The sequence below is a fragment of the Asparagus officinalis genome, chromosome 3 (genome assembly GCF_001876935.1).
Source record: "Asparagus officinalis chromosome 3, Aspof.V1, whole genome shotgun sequence".
NCBI classification, from domain to species: domain Eukaryota; kingdom Viridiplantae; phylum Streptophyta; class Magnoliopsida; order Asparagales; family Asparagaceae; genus Asparagus; species Asparagus officinalis.
Window position 1 is genome coordinate 109,928,303 of NC_033796.1, and position 24,672 is coordinate 109,952,974.

General features: G+C 45.2%; 3 protein-coding genes and 1 long non-coding RNA gene across 6 annotated transcripts; 1 reads left to right on the forward strand and 3 right to left on the reverse strand.

The window, feature by feature from the left end:
- LOC109835726 (E3 ubiquitin-protein ligase CIP8-like) lies at nucleotides 834–3,967 on the reverse strand. Of its 3 annotated transcripts, none has more exons than XM_020403733.1 (2): nucleotides 2,804–3,967; nucleotides 834–969 (listed from the first exon to the last, which is right to left on the reverse strand). In XM_020403733.1, the coding sequence occupies exons 1-2, from the start codon at nucleotides 3,871–3,873 to the stop codon at nucleotides 849–851; spliced, it is 1,191 nt and encodes a 396-aa protein (XP_020259322.1). In that variant the 5' UTR covers nucleotides 3,874–3,967; the 3' UTR covers nucleotides 834–848. The 3 variants fall into 3 exon arrangements, with proteins under 3 accessions (XP_020259322.1, XP_020259324.1, XP_020259323.1); XM_020403735.1 differs by having other exon boundaries at nucleotides 878–976; nucleotides 2,804–3,966; XM_020403734.1 differs by having other exon boundaries at nucleotides 911–944; nucleotides 2,804–3,966.
- On the forward strand, nucleotides 4,106–7,194 carry LOC109835727 (pentatricopeptide repeat-containing protein At3g02330). The gene has a single exon (XM_020403737.1). The coding sequence runs from the start codon at nucleotides 4,177–4,179 to the stop codon at nucleotides 6,811–6,813; it is 2,637 nt and encodes an 878-aa protein (XP_020259326.1). The 5' UTR covers nucleotides 4,106–4,176; the 3' UTR covers nucleotides 6,814–7,194.
- Nucleotides 8,391–9,003, reverse strand: LOC109832453. The gene is made up of 2 exons (XR_002244778.1): nucleotides 8,854–9,003; nucleotides 8,391–8,772 (listed from the first exon to the last, which is right to left on the reverse strand). It is a non-coding gene; the product is annotated as an uncharacterized LOC109832453 (long non-coding RNA).
- Nucleotides 12,177–12,981, reverse strand: LOC109835585 (probable sucrose-phosphate synthase 1). The gene is made up of 3 exons (XM_020403557.1): nucleotides 12,873–12,981; nucleotides 12,318–12,802; nucleotides 12,177–12,180 (listed from the first exon to the last, which is right to left on the reverse strand). The coding sequence occupies exons 1-3, from the start codon at nucleotides 12,957–12,959 to the stop codon at nucleotides 12,177–12,179; spliced, it is 576 nt and encodes a 191-aa protein (XP_020259146.1). The 5' UTR covers nucleotides 12,960–12,981.

Consider the following 24,672-nt stretch of genomic DNA (forward strand, 5'->3'; position numbering starts at 1 on the left):
CCTAATCACATGTATAAAACATTTCGTTTCCCTAAGTTTCTACAATTGGTTAGTGATCCTAAACATATGCTATTTACGCTTTTGTATGCTTAGATTTCATTAAGTTTGTTTAGATTACATTCCTGGACATTATATTATCTATGCACATCATCATACATGGTACTCCTATATTTACTGCATACCCCAATATTTCTCTGATATTCGCAACCCGATATGAATTTTTGTTGTCCGATATTTCTCCAATATTCGATAATTAAACCCTTCCCAACTAATTGGAGAGGATCCAAATCCGAAACAACTGAATGCCACAGAATAGAAATTGGCAATGTCGTCCTTAACAAGGTAATTGAATGCCACAGAATACTCCTATATTTACTACAGCATTCTCAAATGCACATGCACACAATATTCCTTAGTTTCAGAAACTATCAACCTAAGTTGTCCAACATAGAAGCAAAACATACTATTTATAAAAGTGTAAAACCAAATAAAATAGTACCGGAAATAGCCAAATTTAACAAGAATGGGACATAACTGTACCTTTTGTATAAATGTGTATAATATACCCATAAAAGTAACCCCTAATTTAATTAAAAAATCTGCTAGTTTTAAGTCAATTAACATAAAGTGCCTGCTAGTCTTTTTTGTATGTAAAAAAGGTGAAATTAAGTGAAATGTAGGGAAATTGAGCTAGCAGTTTTGTAGCTTTGCACTAGACACTCAACAATATAGATGGAAGCTGGTGAAGTTTATTCTGACAATTAGGCCTAGTGTAGTGTTTATGTAATTGGTAAATCAATTGATTTCACAATTCTAGTTCCAAATCATGCTGCAAAAACTAAACTACCTTAGTTACAAAGAGATGGATATGAAATACCTGGCACAAGTGCAGCTGTCCTCCATAACTTGTCTTCCATAACAAACCTTAGTCCATTAACATAAAACTTTTGAGGTCGTAGAAAAATGTGCCTGTCATCTATTGAGTCATAGGTGAATAAAGAAAAAAGAAAACCAGATATACCATGTTTATAGTTTGTGATGTGAAGCATGCAAAGCCAAAAGAACTTCATGTTTACTTCAATACAGTGCGTATAAAAGTCTGTCTACACATCAGCTAGAAGTCGTAATTCGTTTTGTATTATTAGCATCAATGATGACTGATCTATTGGCAGCTTTAACTAGCAGGCTTTCTGCCATATATATATAATCGGTATGCTCGTCTTATAGCAGACTACTAAGGTAAACGCAAATATAACATTTCTAATAGGACTTGAAACAGAAACAAATATATAACAGAACGATGAAAGGAAATTATTCCGATTCATGAAGGTTCAAATATAACCGAAAGGATCCTACAAATTGCCAAACAGTTGGCCAACTACACCAATTCATTCTCTAAAGGTAAATCAATTTAGTTATGAGCCCCATTTCCAAGTAAAAATTGGCACTCTGCACGATGGAATTCCTGGTTGAATAATTGAACAGAGGGATATGTTGAAGAAAAAGGTAGTCAAACATAGATGGAATCATGGAAACAATTCTATTAATACTTACTGGCTTATGTATAAAATAAAAACAGAAAATTTTTGAGATATTGTCAATCTAGATAACTCTATCGGCTAAAGGATGTGATAGCCATAATATGCATCCACTAGACAAACATAAACTAGGTTAATTCTAATTGTTTGCTAAATAATCTGATGTGAATAGTGTAAAAGGATGCTATAGGATTGGAGCTATTATAGGTTTCAGTGTATTCGAAAAAAGAGATGATCAAGTAGTCATATTAGACCAACATAGCACATAATAGTAGTAACATGAATCATAATGATTCCTGGCTACATCTGAAATGAAGCATACCCGCACCCATAGAAATGATAAGATAAGGGAATATTTCAGTTCATTCTGATTTAGCCTTAAAATGATATTACAACTAAAATCTCTATCATAGAGGGAAAAGGAAATTACGAAAACCAATGTCTGAGGAAGACCAAACACATATTTTTTTGCTTACACCCAATGACCCAAATATGATTCATTTCACAAAGAAAATATGATAACAAGAAAGATTGCAATGCTAGAGATGAACTATTCATAGGCTGAAGGTTTTAAATATGCCATTGGACAATATAATAGAATGGCAATATAACAGTGAACTCGCAATAAAGTAGTCTGCATGTATTGTATGAAGCAATCAAATAAAGAAGTCTATTATGCAGTTATTTTGAGACCATATTTTAATTGCAAAAGATCTGTATCTACTATCTACACATTTGAGAATCCAAAATTAGCAAATTGATAATTTCCTAAACCAATTTTCCACAAGATAAAGATAATACAGAAACAATACTATGTCATAAAAAGTTTGATCATATGGAGGACTAAGTTCCACATATATTTGCAAAGGGTTATAAATATAGGTATCTAACACCTATACAACTTTGAATTCACAAATGATCCAAACATGAGAATACTATGGGAAAAGGTTCAACTATAAGACTAATGTTCCAACAAAATGCAGACTAATAGATCATTAATATTAATAACAAAAAAAATCATATGAGCTAAAAGAAAAAACACTTTTATTTGCAAAAAAGCCAAAAGGTTGGTATGTACATACATTTTTAACACCTTCAACATTGAATTACCAAACAACCCAATTGAGAATACTATCACAAAAAAAGTTCTGACACCCATTACTATACTTCTGCACTAAATTCAGATGAACAAAGACACAAACTTTAAACCTAAAACAACACAACATTATTACACGAAATCCTCAGAAAACATTTCGAGATCATACCTGCCATCATTACTAGCCATTCCATCATGACTAGTCCTCCTCCGAGCCTTCCACCTCTCGTACTCAGGATCATCAGTCGGCAGCTCATATCGACAAACTGGACAAGTGTTCCTCATCCCCAACCAGGGCAAGATGCAATCCCCATGATAATGATGCATGCATGGCAACTGCCTCACCTTCTCCTCCAACAAAATCTCATCTTTGCAAACTGCACAGGTTGCATTATTCTTGGCCAAATCCTCTTGGGTCAGGACTTTATACGGTAGATTCTCAACCACCAATTTCGCAGCTGGAGGGCTACCTCTAATAGCACTATCATGATCAGCAAACAAAATCTCATACTCCGAAGGGTTTATATAATCCTCATCCTCCACAACCACATTGCTCACATGTAAAAGAACTTCCCAATCAACATTCTCCACCAGTTCCTCCTCCAATTCATCCTCTTCATCGGTTTCAGAGCTCCTCGATCTCTCTCCAACCATCATGCTCAGAAGATCCCTCTGGTCGAGCCGGCCATCAATCTCCTCCCACTCGAAATCCTCGCCGAAATCCCTCTGGTCCTCCTCCAACCGAAGCGAATCCCAACAAAGATCATGATGATGCGGATTCGGATCCTCTTCGGTTTCCGAATCCGAGAAGAACCCAACAGCCCGAAGCCCATCCCTTTGATCCATACACTGACCTTCCTCCTCCTCCTCCTGATCTTGCTCTTCGACTTCAAACCCCAGCCCTAACCCTAACCCTAGGTAATCAGACGTCATGGCGTCGAACGCGCCAAAATCGGAGGTGTCTAGGGCTTCGGGATGGGGGCAGCGATCGAAGAGGTCGAGGGTGAGGGTGATCTGGTCGTCGAAGTCGGATCTTTGCAAATTGCTTTCAGGGGAGAAAATTGGGGGAGCTAGGGTTAGGGTTTCCTCCTCCTCTTCGAAGACGAAGGAGGCGAAGAAAGGGGAGGGATCCAGGGTTTCGGCATCGAAATCGATGTCTAATTGCGATGGTTCCTCTTCGAATTCCTCTTCTTCTTCTTCTTCGAGGTGAAGATGGAAGACGTCCGCTACTTTCGCCATTAAAATGGAGGATTTCTGAGGATTTTTGAGAGAGGGAGGGAGGAAAATGAGAGAAAATATTATTTTAATTTTGTTTGGGATTTTGGTGCATTTGATTTTGATGATTCTCCGGGGATCGGGCTTCGGGGCGGGAGGTCACGTGACCGCGCACGTGGAGGGCACTGTCTTTTTTTTTTCAGGCCGTAATTTAGCCCAGCCCATTAGAAAGACAGAAAACGGCCCGAAATTATAAACGAGTTAGTGGCCGTCTTCGTCGGCCCATGAATCCCAGCGGTCATCTCTGAGCTCCGGCGATGAGAACCCATGGCTCCCTTCTCACTCCGTCGCCCTCCTCTCGCCGAACCCATCTCAATCCATCAGCCTCCTCTCCATCTCAAGCTCTTCACCTCTCTCTTCGCAACGATGAGAGCAACTTTCTCCCACATCTTCCAACATTGTTCCAAGCGCCAAGACCCATCAACAGGCCAAATGGCCCATGCCCGAATGATCATCTCAGGGTTCAGCCCAACTTTATTTGTCACCAACTGTCTAATCCAAATGCACGTCAAATGCTCCAACCTCGATTACGCACGCAAGGTGTTCGATCGAATGCCTCACCGAGACTCGGTCTCTTGGAACGCCATGATTTCTGGCTACGCCAGCAACGGGTTTATCGGAATCTCAAGGGGCTTGTTCGATGGGATGCCGTGCAGAGATGTCGTATCGTGGAATTCGATGATGTCGGGGTGTTTGCAGAATGGGAAATTGAGTGAGCCCATTGAGCTATTTTCGAAAATGCGGTTGAGTGATGTTGACCCGGATCGAACTACGTTTGCTATTTTGCTCAAATTGTGTTCTTTGTTAGAAGATAATGAGATGGGTATGCAGATTCATGGGGTGATCGTTAAGATGGGCCTGGATGTCGATGTTGTTGCTGGCAGTGCTGTTGTCGACATGTATGCTAAGTGCAAGAATTTGAGCTCTTCTCTTTATTTCTTTTGCGAAATGCCAGAGAGGAATTGGATATCGTGGAGTGCAGCCATTGGAGGCTGCATTCAGAATGAGCAATTCTGTAAGGGATTGCAGCTGTTCAACGAGATGCAGAGGGAAGGAATCGGCGTGAGTCAATCTTCTTATGCCAGTATTTTCAGGTCTTGCGCTGGATTGTCATGTGCAAGAACCGGTGGCCAGTATCATTGTCATTCTCTCAAGAATAATTATGATTTGGATATTGTGGTTGGCACTGCTATTTTGGATATGTATGCTAAGAGTGGCGGCCTTGATGATGCAATGAAAGTCTTTCAGTATCTTCCAACTCGTAGCTTGCAGACTTGGAACGCTGTCATTGTGGGATTTGTCAGAAATGGACAAGGGTTAGAAGCTATGGAGTTGTTTCGAGCAATGCAACGATCTGGTGTTGGTGTAGATGGGATAAGCTTATCGGGTGTCTTCAGTGCTTGTGCTGAGGCTAAAGGGTATCTACAGGGCTTACAAGCCCATTCATTGGCTATTAAATCTACTCTTTCCTCAGATATTTGTGTTGCGAATGCGATTTTGGACATGTACGGCAAGTGTAGAGCTATAGATGAAGCCTATAGTGTCTTTGAGGAGATGAATCGAAGAGATATAGTCTCTTGGAATGCCATTATTGCCGCTTTTGAGCAGAATGAAAAGTATGAAGAAACCTTGTTGCATTTCGATCACATGTTGAGATGTGGGATGGACCCTGATGACTTCACCTATGGGAGTGTTCTCAAAGCTTGTGCTGGCTTGCAATCAAGGGATTATGGAGAGAAAATCCATGACAAAATCATCAAATCTGGACTTGGTCTGGATCCTTTCATTGGTAGTGCTCTTATCGATATGTATTGCAAATGTGGAATGATGGAAGAAGCACAGAAACTCCATAGCAGAATAGAGGAGCAAACACTTGTATCATGGAATGCCATAATCTCTGGATTCTCCCTGCAGAAACAAAGTGAAGTAGCCCAAAATCTCTTCTCCAAGATGATCGACATGGGCTTGAAGCCTGATAATTTTACCTACGCCACAGTTCTCGACACATGTGCAAACCTAGCTATGGTAGGTTTAGGGAAGCAAATGCATGCTCAGATCATCAAGCAAAAACTAAAGGATGATATATTCATATCAAGCTCTCTTGTAGACATGTATGCTAAATGTGGGCATTTGCCCGATTCTCTGTTGATTTTCGAAAAGATGCTGGAAAGGGATTTTGTATCGTGGAATGCCTTAATCTGCGGTTATGCACATCATGGACTCGGATCAGAGGCGATCAAAATGTTCGAACAAATGCAATTAGAAAACATTAAACCAAACCAGGCTACATTTATATCAGTGCTGCGTGCATGTGCACATGTAGGTTTGGTTGATGAAGGCATACATTACTTTGATCTGATGACCAAGTACTACACATTAGAGCCTCAGATTGAGCATTATTCCTGCATGGTGGATATCATCGGGCGCGCGAAGGGCATCCACGAAGCATTGGAGCTTATCAATAGCATGCCCTTTGAGCCTGATGATGTGATATGGAGAACACTCCTCAACGTTTGCAAGATCCATGGAAATGTCGAGATGGCTGAAGTAGCGGTTGCCAACATACTTCGCTTGGATCCTCAGGATTCTTCATCGTATATTCATCTTTCGAATATATATGCAGAGGTAGGGAGATGGGGGGATGTTTCAAAGTTGAGGAGGATAATGAAAGAGAGTAGGATGAAAAAAGAGCCTGGGTGTAGTTGGATAGAGGTAATGAGTGATATGCATACTTTTCTTGTGGGAGATAAGGCTCACCGAAAATGTAGGGAGATATATGAGATGTTGGACTATTTGATTGGAGAGATGAAGTGGACTGGGTATGAGCCTGATATAGAGTTGTTTTGTGATGATGGTGAAGAGGAGAGTGAAGATCAGCAAGAGACTGGAGTTTGCAATGGATAAGTGTTGTTTGTGAAGCCTGATATACGCAGTACATAACACGTTGACCCAGAATTGAACCCCTGCAAAATTGCACCCCTACTGAATGCTTTCTTTTTGTGTGTGGCAGCGGCGGGTGAATAGAGGGAGTTGAGCTTTGGACTGCTGTAACAGCGGCCTGGTTATACTCTGAGGAAGTAGGTAATCACATTGATCGTTGAATCTCATCAAATCCCTGTGTTCCTATGGTTGATCTGATTGGAGAGATGAAGTGGCTCAGATATGTGTGTGATATACAGTTGTTTTGTGACGATGGGGAAGAGGAGAGAGGAGATCAGCAGCGCCAAGATTATAGAGTTTGCAATGGATAAGAGCTCAAGAAACTCTGGTGCTATTCGTTGGATTTGGGTGCAGTGGAAGAGATCTTTAAGATGGTGTCAGAGCAATGAGGTTCCAAATTCCACTAGTCACACCTCGAGGATTTTAAAAAGTACTGATGCGTAAAATATCTCAGGGTTTTTTTTTCAATCCATGAGAAGGGCCACCAACCAGCGGAGCATTCAACTGTTACCACAACTTCGGAGTTTTAGTGTTGCGAAGGAGCCGTTACCGAGAGTTGAAACCGCTGTTGCGAAGGATCTTCATTCTGGAGATCTCTAAGAGGTGATCGCTCGTACCTCAAAAAACTTAATTCGGAAGAAGCTGTAGAGAAGACTTGGTGCATGTAAATTGTCAATTTTAATAACGAGAAAAAGCATTGATACAATCAACAACTTCAAAATTTATAGTGGGATACATGTTATTTTTTTGGTAAAAGGTATTTGTGGCTATTTTTTTAACTTCTATTTTAAATGTATGTATATTTTTCTGGGAGGACGCAGCTATGGAGAAGACTATCACAAAGTTCTTTTCGTTAAAACTCTCATGTCTAAAGACAATTATACAAGTTATCAGCAAGTATCATGTCTAAAGACACTTGTCTTTATATATTTATCTTCTAATATCCTTATGAAAATTATGAATAAGGGATTTTTTTTTAAATATGAAATCGTTTTAAAATATAGTGTTTTTCCAAATCATTGCAAATTTTTTTTGTTTTCATAAAATCACCATGATTCTGTTAAATAATTTTCCATCAATATTCTGTTAAATAACATGAGAAGTTCCTAAAATGCCCTCAAGATGGGAGCTACCTCTACCCATCTTTTATTATAACTAGTATGATTGCACGTGCAATGCACGTGGTAAATTTTTAATTTATTATTTTATTATTGATTCATTTCATTAAGATTTGTTTAATTTTAAATCATGTATCAAACATATGGATAGAATTTAAAAATTCAAAAGGATTGAATAGTAAAATTATATTTATTTATTAATTGTTTGATAACAGCAGTTCTATCATTGATAAAATCAATTGCAAATGAAACCAAAGGAGGAAAACCATGGTACTATAACTAAAAAGAATTAGGTTTATCTTTACAGATATGGATCAGCTTTAATTTATATTTCATGTAGAGTTCTCTCATATTGCGCTCCAATAAGTTTCTTTTTATAATGAAATTCAGATGTCGCATAGATCCACTAAAGCTGACTTATCACAGGCTAAAAGCAATGATACTATAAATGTAGGCATCACCACCCATGAAACAATTTTTTGCAATCTCATTTCACTTAGATCACAGAACATAATGATTTATCTAATAGCAACGAATGAACCATAACCATGTCTCAACTACAACTTAACATGCTAGCTCTCTTGGTGTTCAAACACTACTCTGTTTCATCTCTTATGTCGTAGTACAAAATCAATAACATGTCAGTGATAGTGCAGACATCTTTCTCCAATTGCCTGATGTATGGATTGTTAAAGTTGTTTGAACCCATTAATATTATTTGTCGATGAGTTGATTGCAGAGATAATTAGTCCTCTTGTCCGGCCAGGAGCACCTCATTTTAAATGAAGATACATTGAGGAAAAACCTACAAGAGAAGCAACAGCTTGAATTAACTAAAATGAATGGTTCTAGTATTGATCTCTAGAGCATAGTGAAATCAACATACATGCTAGGTGTTGAAGATTCGAATTGGCCTCTGCCACAGTTTATCAGAATCTTCTGATCCTTTATAGACATAGAATGAATAAGATGAATTTTGTCCAATGCTGCAAGATACAAGAGAATTGAGTTAGCAAAAACTCAATTAATAATAATTTCAACAAACTGGAACAAAGAAATGAAAAGATAAATAAATGAACCATTAGTAATATAATTTTTTCCCCTCTTCTCTTTCCGTGACTTGTTATGTTAAAAGAAGTTTATGACAACATAAGTTACCTGAGTCCTTACAGGCATCAGGGGTTTCATCGATGGCAAGTCACTTCTGCACGTGATGCATATTGAAAAACTACAAGAGTTTAAATATTTGAAAGTCAAATAATTTTTCACTCACCAATTTTAAAATTATTTATTAAATACATTATTCGCAGAATATATGATACAGGTGCATGCTACGACTCAAAGCTTTATCTTGAATATATTATGAAACTTTCATTTCTATATATCAAAAAGTATATATTCTAAATCATCTGTTAATGCAAATTTAGAGACTAATGGATATCAAACATTAGTTGCATCCCCTGGCAATTTCACATTTGAAGAAAATAAGAAGTGCACTCAGCTTCTCGTAGAGAATCATCTTGAGAGGAGTCTAATCATAGATACTGCATCGAGTGAGAGTCGAGGCCTGGAATATCCTTGTCAAGAGAATTTGCAGCATAGTGTTGTAATTAATTTCAAGAAAAAAACTTGTGTAAACATTACTCAACATTTGAATATATTACGAAACTTTCATTTCTACCGCGGGTGAAGACCAGGTGCCTCGGCAAAGTGCAAATGTCACGTTTGGTTCAGGGTATTCAAGGCCGTAGACACGCCGCAAAAGTCTTTCTTTCTCTTCAATTGTTCCCTTGTAGCACAGTCAGTAATCAGCAATCAGAGAATGACAATAGGGGAGAAAGAACATCGTGTTTAACCAAAATACTCGGTGCTCACGTGGTTCACTTACATTTGTGGTATCAGAAGAATGCCTCATGATGAAATGCTCAATAGCCAAAGCATTACGGACTATCCATCCTACGTTGATTGCTGCCTATATCACAATTTACGTATTGAGAATGCAGTCAAGCAAAAGAACACCTTAAAGCGTAATGGGGTTGAGTTATGATAATTTTAAGCACTTCAGAAGCCAGCAAGTAGGATCTGATCTTTAGTAATTATCCACAGATGCAAACTATAACTTCAAACCTTAGGATGAGTATCTGTATCTTCAATATTCTTTTAAATTGGTCAGAGTCAGAGGTGTATCTTGGCTGCTTAAACTGTCTCAGGAATTTATTAAGATCAGTAAATATCTTGACAAAGTTTAAGAGTATTAGAAGGATAATTCAAGGGCTCTACTTAATCTGATAGTTGTCTAGGTTACTTCATGGCCATTCACGTACAAATTTAGAACATCGTAGACATCAAAATTTATTTTTTTATTTACTGAAGCAATAATTTGCAAGTAAAGACATGTAGGATTATAGACGCTTGAATATTGTCAGGCATGTTATGAGGATGATGTTACGGCAATGGTGACTTGTACATAATAAATCTACAGCTTGCATTTATAAAACTACAATTATATTCAGTTCTAGTGGATTTCTAAAGGTAAACAAACTTCAGGCCTTAAAGAATTTCGCCCAAGAAGCACGGGACACACTAACATGACATCTTAATAGATTGCATGTATGCATACATACCTACACAGATTTGTGTGCATGCATATGGCCACACCCACGCTAATAATATGATAACATAAAATGCTTGCATTATGCTATTAATTAAACTATATCGTTTTTATGCTCTAACTATAAGGCTAAAAAGCAGGACATTGCAATCATCTGTGCCAAATATGTAGCAATTTACCTTGTTCAGTAGTTCGAGCAGTTCGTCTGGTGAGGATGGCAGGCCGTGCTGTAGAAATGCCTGCATTTATTTGACATGTCCGGTGTAAGTTTCTGTGCTTTTCTATAATAAACTTTCTGTGGAGAGGGAAAATGGCTTACTGTACATGCATTATACAAGCATTATAGGTGTTGATCCGAAATGCTAGCTTTTGTTTGTGCGTCAAGAAGCTTAGTTCAGCAGTACAAAGTTCATGCATCAAGATACTTAAAAAAAAATGATTTCTCAAAGGTTGCACATGGAGATCGCTTCTGATAAGAGAGAGAATACCTGTTAAATGGCAGAACTCATTATCGTCAATAATGTTTAAGTTTCTGAAACACTGTATTCTCAATGATCACCTTTTTCTTAACCTTGTTTACTAACTTAGAACTATAGTAATGATTTGTACCACTTATATTGTATCCCTAGTAGGCATGCATTTTATTTATTGACAGTTAGTATTTCTCATTATTAGTATTAGACAAAAGAAAACCATGGCAAATAATTTATTTCAAATTGAACCAAGGTATGCCTCTCATGCCATATACTGGATGTCCATATTCTTGGTGTAAGTGCGATTGCCAACTTTAAGGACTTGTATGTATGAGATGTAATTGTAATTCCATGTGTATCCTGGAAGGAGCATGGTCAATATGCACACGTGTAATGCACTAAGATACTAACTATGAGAATGGTGCAAATTTAGAGACTAATGGATATCAAACATCAGTTGTATCCCCTGGCAATTTCACATTTGAAGAAAATAAGAAGTGCACTCAGCTTCTCGTAGAGAATCATCCTGAGAGGAGTCCAATCACAGATACTTTATCGAGTGAGAGTCGAGGCATGGAATATCATTGTCAAGAGAATTTGCAGCATAATGTTGTCATTAATTTCAATAAAAAAACTGTTGTACCTCGAAAAACAACTGAAGAAGTTGTTTATTTAAAAATTCAAGACAGCAAGGAAACAATAACACATTCTGATCAAAATGAAGGAATCGAAGATCACGTGAATCATGCGGAAGATTCAAATGAATGGCATTCACCGAAGGCCTTCACAAGTGTCAAAATATTCTTCTTGGGATCTGGCCGAGCAAGAGCAAGAATCATAGGTTTGCGAGGGTTGGTAAAAAACCTCATTATCTGCAAAAACATAAAACAATAAAATTGAGCTTCTCTATATCAAAACAACACACTGCAGTTTCACTTTTTCTTTCTTTTTAGTTTAAAAGAAGAAATTTCACAATTGAAGTATTCTTTCGGGAAGGAAGTGTGTTTTTCAATACCTCAGGCCAAATAGGTGGATCAGGAGTAGCTTTATTATCTTCTTTTTCTTCTAAATCACCATCCACATCTTCATGCAGAACAATATGGTTGAACTGCATGCCTGGGGGTATCACCTGCAATGAAGATAACATAGTTAATTCTCAAAAGTAACAAAGGCTAAATGGAAGGAGCAAAAACTAAAAAAGGAAAAAAATTAAGAAAAATAAACTCTGATAAAACAATTAACCATCACGTATTAACCATCAAACACCTTGGAATAAATAAAGTAAAAAGGAAGATACTTACAACCATGTGAGGCATAAAGCGACCATAACAACTCACACCACGCTTAATCCTAGCTCGCAATTTCCGCTCAAGTATCACATCAAACCCATCATATAAGCGCCATTGCTCTTCAATCTCCTGTCTAGTGCTTGTGATGATAATTTCAGAGGCATCAAGAGCTAGTTCTTCAGCCTCAATCCTTCGCATAATTTTGTATGTTGAGTTGATTTCTTCCCTTGACTGACGCCCTTGCTTCAGAAGTTGTTCCAACTTATCTCTTCCAAGAGAATGACCTGTAAATAGCATAGGGACATTTAGAGCCCTAGATAGTAGAGCAACAGAGTCACCAGCATCAGCATAATGTCCATGTATAGCAACAGGCCATACTGCTTGGCCTCCAGCAATTTGCTCTCCTAAAACTTTTGACATTTGCATGATGTGGTTGAGTGCGCCATCAACAAATTCTTGAATGTGTGGCCATAGGAGCTCTTTTTGACATTTGCATGATGTGGTTGAGTGCGCCATCAACAAATTCTTGAATGTGTGGCCATAGGAGCTCTTTAGGAATATATTTATCTCTTGGACCAAATGGTATGCGGACAATATAAGCACCACTGCTCTCTCCCATCTCAACATTTTTAGAGTTTCTCGGAATCAACCTCTCTGTTGGATCATCATAACTCCAATCTACATCCGATGCTGATAATTGCCTGTTGTAGGGTGAATATTTGATTTCCCGAAAACAGGGAGTGCTTGTTTGTATTTATAAGAAAGCTTATTACAAACTAACGAATCAAATGATTACAACAGAAGCAGAGGGAAAGCCCTCTTTGTTTTGTGTGGGGACTTTAGGTGGCTATAGGACGCTTCGCTCGATGCTCGGGTCGAGTCTGCTTCCCTTGGACCGTTCGATCGAGGTTGCTGGAGAGCTTCGGTGCGCAGTAGAAGCTCAGGGCAATAGAGTTTGGTTTTGTTTAGTTCGCCGGCGATCTGGGCTCGGAACTAAACAGCGACGCTGCGATGCAAAGGCTATGCAGGGAGCTTGGTCTCAACTCTTTTCTCTAAAAATTGCGACCCCCCTTCCAGTGTGCTGGAATGGGCTTTTAAATGGAAGGACAGCTTGACTTCTCCTTGAATTGTGGGATGTGACCACATCCTCTTCAGAGACGTCTCGCCGTTCCTCGATACCATGAATGGTCATTCCAGGGATTGTGCTTTATGTCCTGTCACCTACGATGAGAAGGCCCATTCTTGTGTGTGAGGCAACGAACGACTGCTATCCGAGTGGATTTGACCAGCATTAATGAACCGCATTTATGAGTTCGCAGATCGATGAAGTGTCTGTCCGATCACTTGTACTGTGCGTGACCGCCCGGCGTGCTTTGAGCACGGTGCTTTCTCCTTTCCGGTCAGGAGAGACGGTGAAGTAGGTGTACAGTACTCGAGTGGGTCTAGCCAGCTTGCCGAGTGCCGGCGGATCCAGCTCTCGGCTCAGACAGCCGAGGTGAGTCGCATTTATGAATGCTCAGGTTGACTCGACACCTGTCCAGTCCCTTCGCGCTGTGCGCACTGCGAGCGGCCGTTTGACGGTCCTGGGGTACTGTGCTCTCTCTCCCCTCGGGTCGAGAGAGATGGGAAGGCCCATCTCAGCACGTGGGGTAGTGGATACCCAGCTGTACTGACGGTTTTGGGGCTTGCTGGCGGATTCGACTCCGAACTCGGGCAGGCGAGTTGAGCGAAGAGCGAATTTCCGCCATCCTGATCGACCCTGACTCATGCTGGCGAGTCGACCGTTAGGCGAACCTGGACTTGAGTACAGTCGACGTCTACGCAGTTTAGGTCCGTGCCAGAGAACTGGGCATGCGAACTCTTCTCGTAGGCAAATTTCCTGTAGACCCATAGAGGTATTTTTTACCGTCTACAAGACCCCCTTCAAAGTTTTCAGACCTAAACTGGCTTGCGTGTGGTCTGGAATACTTTGAATGAAGAAATTTTCGGCGAAGTAAGCGCACTTGATTTCTTTTAGGATTTTTAGCAAATCCTCAGCTATCAACGGGTTTGATGTGCCTTTACCGATCACCGTTTGAATCGGGCTAGCCATACTATTCCCCTCAGTATGATGAGTTGTCGAACAGTTTCTCTTAGGCTTAATGCTAAGATTTCTGCTCTAACCCCTAGTCGTCTGAGGCGTGGGTTTTAACTGTTTAGACGAAGTCATTCTATTGGGCTCATTTATAATTTTACCTTTAGTGGCGAGCGAGTCGTCCAGGCGAAATTAATCTTTATGAGCCAAGTTTCGCGCAACTCGCGGGGTCATGCCAAGTATTTGCAGGCGAAACCCTCCCTTTTTGAGGCGGGCCCAGATCTGACGGGAGATGAGCCACGTGTCTGCTGATAGGGCTTTGTGCTTTCCGGCTAAGGCGGCGTGGTCTCCTCGGGTCGTGGCGATCGTGACTCGACAACCCGATTTTCGCGTGTTTCGTCCCGCAACGCATCGTGGCCGTGGTTTTCGAACTCAACCGTCGGATGCAACCGCCAACCTCGGCTCTTTCGCTATACCGAGGGTGATCTGGGCCGTCGAATTTGATCGTGGCCACGTCTCCTGTCCGTTAGGGTTTTCGCTTTTCGAGGGCAGTCGTGGCCACGTGGATAACTCCGCCCTCCTAAATCAGCCATTTTCCTCCATTGGGAGTTACCGTGCTCTCCAATCTTGAAAGGAACCTCCAAGGAACGAATTCCCGCCTCATCCTACAATGGCTCCGAAATCTAAGAGGTGCAAGGTGAGGGGTGCAGGCCCCGGACGTTACTCCGACCGTCTCTCCGCCGGCATGCCTGCCGGTGCTCTGGAATCGCACCCAGGTATGTTGATGGGTTCGTTAGATGATCTCTTGTAAGTTTTAGGCGTCGGATTTTAGGAAGATGAGCGTTACTCATTTCCCCGATTTGGGGCAAAGTTTGCCCTATTTTGCCTTTAGAGGATGGGTACTGCCCCTGCAGGCGAATCCTTCAGTGGGGAGGAGACGAACTCCCTTTTCGTAAGGCGAGTTCGGCCCTTTCCCATTAAAGGGGAGTGCAGGCTGTACGGATAGACCTCGTTCGAAATGGGTTCCCCCTTTCGATAGGCGATTTCGCCCTCCTCTGTTCGATGGGCGATTTCGCCCCTACAGCGGATTTTGTCTCAATTGACTTTTTATTTCTTGTTGCAGCGACCTTCTCCGATGAGGCTCTCCCGGAGGGTGTGGCGGTTGGCCACGCCGGGGCTACGAGTTACACGGCGCCTTCTCGATTTCCTTCTCTGGCTCCGGTGCCCGTATTCACCGCTGATAAGCCGCACGGTCTGGTACAGAGGGTCACGGACGGTCATCACTTGACATTACGCGAGTTGACGACCAACGCGGTGCTGACAGATGAGGACAGGGCAGAGCTGCCGAAGCCTCAATTTTTGTTCGGCGACGCTATGGCCGACCCCTCCGCCCTGTTGCTCAAAGAGAGCCGGTGGTTCCGCACGGTAGAGGGGGTTCATTATTACCTCCCCAGCATGTCGAGAGGGTTTTCGATCGTCGAGCTGCGGTTCCTCGCCATTCCTCGGACGATGCCCTGGGATTTGACCCCTTCTCAGGACGGGGTTACTTGTGGCGTCTTTACGGGCTCCACTGCTGGGTATGGAGTGGAGAGTTCGTGCAAGCGCGTGACGGGCCTGCGCCCTGGCTTAATGTCCGCTGAACTGCCCGTGGGGGAGTCGATTCCATAGTATCTTGGAACTGTATTGCGCGGAAAGCGGCACGTTTTTCACCCCCAATGGTGAGCTTGGTATCACCCCTCACGAGATGTACGACGTGTCGGGGCTGCCTCTGGGAGACTTTCCTTACGAGGAGTACGTCCCTGATCAAGATGAGATTGATCAGCTGTCGAGCCATTCCCCTTTGGCGGTTGAAACTCTGTGGGAGTTACTCTGCCACTACCACATATGCCTCAGTACCCTAGGGGCCTCGGATCACAAGGGGAAGAAGAAGAAGACCCCGGGGATCAGCCACAAGAATTGGGCTGATTACCTGTTCCCGGGGAACGATGTCAAGGGGATTCCCGCTCTCCGGTTAGGCGCGTGCGACCAGTCTGAAGTGGAGGCGAGGGCAGCTAAAGAAGGAAGCACTCTGACTCTTGACCGCGACGAGGGCGGGTTTAAGTCTGGTACTGTCCTTCACTCATTCCATCATCAGGCGAAGTTTCTCATCTCGGGGAAGGCGCTGCTCGCGGGGTACCTCATGTTATGGCTGAAGAGGTGCGTAATCCCCACTCACTCCTTTGAGGCTCTTCCTGTGGAGGTCGTGTACCCGGCAGTTTGCCTAGCCCACGGGAAGTCCTACTCCCTGGTATCGGCGACGATAGCATGCGTTCACCGGGGACTCTGTACTCTGACGTCCCAATTCTGTCGTGTGTCGGTCCTTGATGAGGGGGAAGGAGTAGTTATCAAAACTCCCAATCCTAGGGTGGGGCTACCGTACACCTACTTGATGGCGTGGTTCGTATACCACTGCGAATGTTTGATGAGCGCCCCGGCGGCGCTCCAGGGCGATAAGTTTGTCCCCTTCGTCCAGCGCTTGGAGAGGTGCTCTTGGAAATGCAAGGACATCCCTGATGCCAGGAAGACGCTCTCCCACTTTGGGCATTATAATTTCCGCCGCTTCTTCCCTTATTTCAGCGGGGGCAGGTATGGAGAATCTCTCAGGGATGCTCCGACAGCGGATCACTACACGATCCTTACTCGCGGTGCCTTTCGCTGGTTGGTGAATATCCGACCGGGGTATCACATTCTGAGAACGGGCCCTACATGCTATCTTGAGCCATATATCCCCTGCAGGTTCGCCCGCCAGTTTGGGTACGATCAATTGTATGTGGGTAATGCCAACCCCCACCTAAACTTCGAAGGAGGACTAGTTGACGGAGCTCGGGGATGGTTCTGGACCCATGCTGGAGGCACCCAGGCTCGCTTTGAGTTGCCCGCGAAGGACCGCGATTTACACCACACGCTCTTATACTGCCGCTGGTATCGGGGCGCTAGTGCTGATCCTGCCAATTTCTGGTTCCAGAACTCATGTCTGGTGGAGCGCGATCGTCCTGTCAGGGGTCCTCTCCGTTCTTCAAGGCGAATGGGCCACCAAACCGCTAGGGAGTTATTCTCGGAGGATCCAGTTGAGGGTTCCGAGGGTTTTGATGCTGGTTTGGACGAATCTGAGGTTCCCGAGATTCGAGCTCCAGTCCAGAGTCCGACAATCGGACAAATAGGGGCGCCGCTTCTGTCTCCGAGTAGCTCGCTCCTCTCGAAGCGTCAGCGGGAGGCAGTGGCTGAGAGTTCCCGAGCGGGGGCGGCTAAGAAGGTCCGTCGTGATGAGATGGCGGAAACCGTCCGAGCGGCGGAAGGTCAGGATGATGTTCCCCAGGTAGGTATCCCCGGAGCGGCGACGTCTGGAGCCGTGCTGCCCGCCTCTTCTGCTGCATCGGGGGCGGTTCTGGCGACTACGAGAGACGCTCCTCCGCAATCTGGCGAGAGGCCACCGACGGGAGCTCCAGCGGCTTCTGTGTCCGCATCAGGAGGTAATCTCTGCAGGTGACCATTTCTCCGTCGACGGCGGCCGTTGACGTTGTGACCACTGCACCGAGGGTGTCATTGGTCGCACCGGCTCCGGTGGTGCCCGTTACCACTCCTACGGTTATGGCTATAGGTACCTCGACCGTGATTTCGTCCACGGCGGAGGAGGTCGCCCTCTCTCCCTTGGAACGCTGGCGAAAAACGCAGGTGGAGCGAACTCTGGCGAATTTCGAAGATACTTTGGCCCACTGCACCCGGCTGGTCTTGGAGGAGAATTGCCGCTTCGAAGAATTCAAAGAAGTTCTCGAACACGACGCGTCCTTCTTGCGTAAGAGGCTCGGTGCCACCGCGGCGAGGCCTTATTTTCAGCGTCTGAACGAAGTGGAGGGGGCTGTTCGGCAGCTGCTCGCTCTTCGCGCGGAGAGTTCCACTCTTGTTGATCTCGCCTCCCGCGAAGTTCGAGTAGCTTTGGTGGATCGTGATCGTCGCCTGAACGAGAACATGACGCTAGAGCTAAAACTGGCGGCAGAGTCGGAGCAGGTCAGAGCCGAGGACGCACAAGTGGCCCGTGAGGAAGAAACGGTCGATAACCAGTTCTCCCGACTCTCCTTCGAGGTAGAGAGGCTAAAACAGGTTGTAGCCAAAGCACAGGCTGCCCTGGCTGCTCAAGAGAAGGCTCGTGATCACGTGGCAAAAGAGTTGGAGGCCGTTAAATCCCGCCGGCGATTGACCGCTGATTCTGTTGCAGAGAAGGATCGAGCTCTCAAGGACGTCAGGGAGGCTATTCAGGACTTGATCTCATGCACAGAGGAAGATATTCGTCGAGAGGTCCTGAGAAGGCTTGAGCTTCGCCACGCTGAAGAAATTCGCGAGGCGGAACTGAAGTTGAAATCCCTGTGATTCGCTTTTAATTTTCTGCTTGTAATGGGACTTCCTTTTTTATGAATGAAACTATCCCTTTTGTTTTTTGGCCTATTGTCACTTGTGTGTGTGCTCCATTTTCGTAATCATGCATTAGTCAGAGTTTGACCGTAAGTGAACCTCAACTGTAGAGGAATTCTTGCCGGTGAGTTTCTGCTGCAAGTTTACTTCAACTGTAGGCGAATTCGGCCCGCAGGCGGATTTGCAAATGCTAATGGCGATCTTGACTCCGATCGGGTTACGCTTTTAGCGGGCCACGTGTCAATCCATGTGTGAGCCGGTTAAGGAGACGTGGGATAGCCGCCTCGCATTAAATGCGAGGTAGTGGGCTCCTTCGTTCCCCACGTCCGATTTGATCCGTTTGTTGAAGATCGTGCTCAAGGAACTGCCAGATCTCGTCCGTCCAGATCCGACCTGTTCGGTCTTACTCTTTAACTGCTTTAACCCTGAACGGTCTAATCAAATACTGAGTAACCGCCTAGGAATCTTAGGGTATTTAACACCCTAACTTTTCCTCAAGAGGGCTTATCGTCTTCCTCAGAGTAAGGTCGAACTTCTTCTTCTTCATCTTCCCCATGGCGCCGAAGGTGAAGAGGGTCGTTTCCAAGAAAAGGAAAGAGCCTGGTTCTTCAGGTGCTGCCGAAGCCGTCGCGGCTGAAGGTATCTTCTTGCTTCGACTTTCGTGTGAGTTTAGTAGGTGTTCCTCCCCCAATTGTTCCCCGTATTGCTTGTTGCGTCTTACAGGTCGAGAGGAGGTGCCGGCTGCAGAGGAGCATGCGGCCGATCCCATTCTGATTTCAGACGACGAATCTGAAGGCCGTGCGAACTCCGCTGCTCCGGATCCCGCTCCCCAGCCGGGAGCCGAACCTTGCCTCGAAATTCCAATTTCCCTCGTTGAACTCGGCATGGGTAGCTTTGACAGCTTCAGGCAGTCCCTCTATGATCGCGTGGCCGATTTACGGCGATCAGGTGAAAACCATCTCGCTACCCGTTGCGTGCGTGGACTCCGCCTCTTGGAGCCGCGCATGATGGTGCTAGAGGACTTGCTACGGAGGGGTCCGGAGGCCAAAATGGCATCCTGTCTAGCTCACTTTAGGCGTCGGGAAGCCCTGGAACAGGAAACCCGTTCCAAAGAGATAGCGGATTCGGAGTCTGCTGCTAACGTTTGGGTGAGCCAACAACGTTTGCCTGAGGGCTGAGTTGGGACAGGCGGAGGCAAAGTGGAAGGGGCTCCAATCCGACGTTGCTAAGGTGAACGAGAACGCTGAGGCAGAGACTCGGCGCCTGCTGGCTTTGCGTCAGACAGATGCTGCCGCCATGTCGAACCGCGAAGATCGAATTCAGAAAGCTGCTGAGAACAAGGCTCGGGAAGACTACGCGAGCCAGGTTGAGGCGGTCAAAGAAGAGATCTCCACCTTCAGTGTGTTCGACTGAGACTTCCGCCTCAGGATTGTATTAAGACATTTTGCCTGCTTGTTTTGCATTTGGAACTACGCCATGACTCGTAAAGTCATAACTTTGTTCAAATGTATTGTCTTGAAACACTGGGTGTATGTTTTTCTTTTTTGAACATGTCATTATGACTTTCGCAATTGCAAAAAGACCATAACTTTGTTCAAATGTATTGTCTTGAAGTATCAATGAGGTTTGTGCCCGCTCATTGTGTGTATTCTCTTTGGATACGTCGCTTTCCAGTGTTTTGCTCTGTAATTGCAGGTGATCTCGTCCTGCAGGTGAAGTCTTTCATGCGGGGGTGAGCCCACTTTCGAAGTTAAACTCTACTCTGGTGAGTTTATGCTACCGGCGAAATCAGGGCGACGTAGAGCTCGCCGAGATGATGAAACTCGGCTCCTGACGAATTCGAATTGCTGGTAAGGTGAAACTCAATTGGTTGACGAGTTTGTTTGTCGGCGAGACTTGATCGCAGCGAGTTTTGCTTGGAAGCTAAACTCAACTGTTGGCGAATTCGAGTAGAGGACTGAACTCATTTGCTGGCGAGTTTCGCTTAGAAGCGTAATTCAACGGCTGGCGAGTTTATGTTGCGGGCGAAACCAGTATAGTGTTGGACTTGTGTTGGAAACCCGACTCGATTCGCCTGGCGAGTTTGATCTGTAGGCGAAGTTTGAGCAGTGTCGAATTCGCCCAAAATTTGGAGATCCAACCGCGGGTGACCACCCCTGTCACGTGTCGGTCAGCGGGCCCAAGTGCTTGCCAGCCAAGACTTTGCAGGCGCATTGATGCTCATTAATGGTGAAGCGACCGATCGCTTCGCCTCTCGTGCCCAATCCGATATGTCGGTTTGGGGTTTCGAGAGCAGCCTTAAAGGCGCTGAGTTCGAAGCGTCGCAGGGCGTTCTGACCGTTTGATCGCTCGGGGTGTTCTTATAACATATATCCGTACTCGTCTCTCTCCAGCAGAGTTCTTACTGCTTTGAGAGAAATCTGTTAGAAACAACTTTCCACAAGAACTTCTCTCCCTATGGCTTCTTCTTCCGATCAAAGTGATGCTGAGGGCGTCCGGCGGTTGCCCCTGCGAATCCGGCGCAAGGGCCTCCCGTTCCAGACCCAGTGGCTCACCCTGCCTTCGTGCCGCTCCAGCACCTGGTGGGTTTGGTGCACGGGATCGCCCTCTCAGTCAGCGTAGGCGACGGCCCCTACCATCACGCGCTTCCTCTTGTGGAAGCGGCCTTGGAGGCGGTCCGTCGTGCTGGCGACGCCTCGCTCACACGGCGATGTGAGCGAGAGCTTGAGCGGGTGGTGGGGTGGACCTACCGCCTCGAGGAGCTATTTTATGAAGACTCCTCCGACACGCCCCCGCCTCCCTCTCTGTGCTTTCTGCTCGAGCGCGAAGAACGAGCGAAGCGGATCCAGGCGAAGGAAGCGGAACTCCGACGTCTGCAGAAGCGGCAACAAGCAGTGCGGGACCGGATGGACGCTTACCTAGACCGGGCTTTCTTCGAGGACGCGGGCTCCCTCCGCGGCGAGGCGAAGCTGGTGGAGCGCGGGCACGAGGCAAGGAGGCTCGGCGAGGTCGCCGCGAGAGTGGACCAGGAGCTCCAACTCCTTCGTCAAGAGGAAGAAGCCAGCCAGGCGAATTTGGCCAAGCAGCAGCAAAAGAAGAAGGAGGAGGCGAGGATCCGACGTGCGGCCGAGCGTGCGAAGCTCAAAGCCAAGATCGGCTCGTTCAGCCTGCTGAAGTTCCTGTAGTCCTCAAGCTGTCTGGATCCTCCTTTCTTTTGTCTATTTTGTTAGCTTTAATTAGCATCCTAGACATCCTAGTCAAACTGCGAACTCATGTAAATTATGGCCCGTAGTGGCCCTTTTGCTTATTCTGTTCACCTTTGCTTTGCGCATACAGTTTTCTCTCTTTGACTGCGCCGTTGGGCATTTGAATTGAACTTGACGATCCACTGATTGTCCTGTTTAGGACTTAGTCGTATTAAGCTCTTGTTTTGCTTTCTGTTGCTCATAGCGTGGGATCGGATTAACTCCGATCTTCGCGTTGTAGCTCCAACGGGATCGAGAGAGTAACCCTTGGATCGCAATAAAGAACAAACATTCGCCTTTACGGCCAACTGATGAACTTGACTTCGACTCGCTTTTCGGCGAGTTGTTGTATGGGGGAACCGACAGACAGGTTGTCTGTCGAACCGTGTTCGACAATTGTCGTCATGTGGGAATGTGACAATTGATTGTGGTAGGAGTCATCGCCTGGTAGACTCTACCTATCAGTTATCCTAAAGCAATGTTAGGACATCTGGAATATGTCAAATAGTTCAGGGATTTAGGAGTGTGACTATTGACTGGAGTAATGGCACGTCGCATGGTAGGCCATTGTTCAGGCTATGCTATTCGTAAGAATAACGGCGCCAACCATCAGAGGTGATCATTAACTTGATGGGATCTTGTCGCGATTGGAGCGACCGTGGGGGGAGGCTACCATTTCTCAGAATAAGAGTGGTAAGCGGATTTTGTCAGAGGTTTGATGTTAACTTGACGGGGAATGTCGTGATTGGAACGACTTTGAGGACCCACCATCCTTTAGAAGAGGATTGGTAAGTTGATTTTGTCAGAGGTTTAATGTTAACGTGACAGAGGATGTCGTGATTGGAACGACTTTGAGGACCCACCATCCTTTAGAAGAGGATTGGTAAGTTGATTTTGTCAGAGGTTTAATGTTAACATGACGAGGAATGTCGTGATTGGAACGACTTTGAGGACCCACCATCCTTTAGAAGAGGATTGGTAAGTTGATTGTGTCAGAGGTTTAATGTTAACATGACGAGGAATGTCGTGATTGGAACGACTTTGATGGATCCGCCATACCATTAGAGAAGATAGGCGAATTGAGTGGATTCGTCGTGATATGAACGACTTTAATGGATCCGCCTTCTCATTGGAGGAGATAGGCGAATTGAATGTGTTTGTCGTGATATGAACGACTTTAGTGGATCCGCCATCTCATTGGAGGAGATAGTCGAATTGAATCCCACAAGAGGCTTTCGCCAGAGCGGGCAAAGTAGGAACAGTTTAGCCTCGTGTACCAGTAGGAGGTTTCGAGGGCCAGTTTAGACTCGTGCACTCTTGGGAGTTTTGCGAAGGAGAACTAGGGGTAGTACTTCTTCAGGGACTTGCCGTTGATGGGCATCATGATCTTATCGCCGTTCGGTTTGACGAGGCGATAGGCACCGTTTGAGTAGACTGTCTCTACCACGAATGGTCCTTCCCATTTGGACTGGAATTTCCCCTTCTTCTTGGAAGTGAGGATCATTGGTCTACGGACGGATAGCACGAGTTCTCCTTCTTTGAAGGCTCGGCGCTTGACTTTCTTGTCGAAACTCTTGGCCATCCGAGCTTGGTAAAACTCAATGTGCTGCTGAGCTTCCAGTCGCTTGTCGTCCAATGCTTCGAGCTCTGTGAGTCGAAGTTGGTGATTCTCCTCAGTCGTCATCCCTGTTGCTAGGGCGACGCGGAGGGATGGAATCTGAATCTCTAACGGCAATACAGCTTCACAGCCGTATACCAACGAGTAAGGCGTGGTGCCAGTCGGTGTACGAACCGTCGTGCGATATGCCCACAGGCTCTCGCCTAGCTTTTCATTCCAGTCGCGCTTGCTAGTGGAAGTCAGCTTGGTCAAGATCTTGATGATCGTCTTGTTGAAAGCTTCGGCCAGACCATTCGCTGAAGGGTTGTAGGCCGTGGACGAGAGGTTCTGTATTCGGAATTTGTCGCAGAACCTGGTGAAGGCGTGGCTAATGAACTGCGTGCCATTGTCGTGAATGATACGTCGGGGCACGCCGTATCGGTATATGACATGGTGCTTGATGAATTTAATCACGTCGCTAGTCTTGACTTCCCTTAAGGGGATGGCTTCTGCCCATTTAGAGAAATAGTCGGTGATCGCGAGGATGAAGCGATGGCCTTTCGCCGATGGTGGAGAAATTGGCCCAACTATGTCCATCCCCCATGCCTCGAAGGGCCAAGACGCCCTCGTTGGATGTAGATCCTCAGGAGGCTGGTGTATGTAGTTGGCGTGGATCTGGCATTCGTAACATCGCTTAGCATAAGCGACTGCATCGGTAACCATCCCAGGCCAGAAGTAGCCCATCCTTCGTAAGCGATCCCAAAGTTTGGGTCCGGGCTGATGAGCTCCACACACACCGTCATGTGCTTCGCGTACAGCTTCTTGCGCCTCCGCTTTTGAAAGACATCGAAGTAGCAAGCCGTCGTATGCCCTGCGATACAATGTTTTAGTGGTCGAATCGTAGTAGAACCGTGAGGCACGTCGTCGGACCGACTCTCGTTCCTTCGAATCCTCAGGCAACATGCCGTAT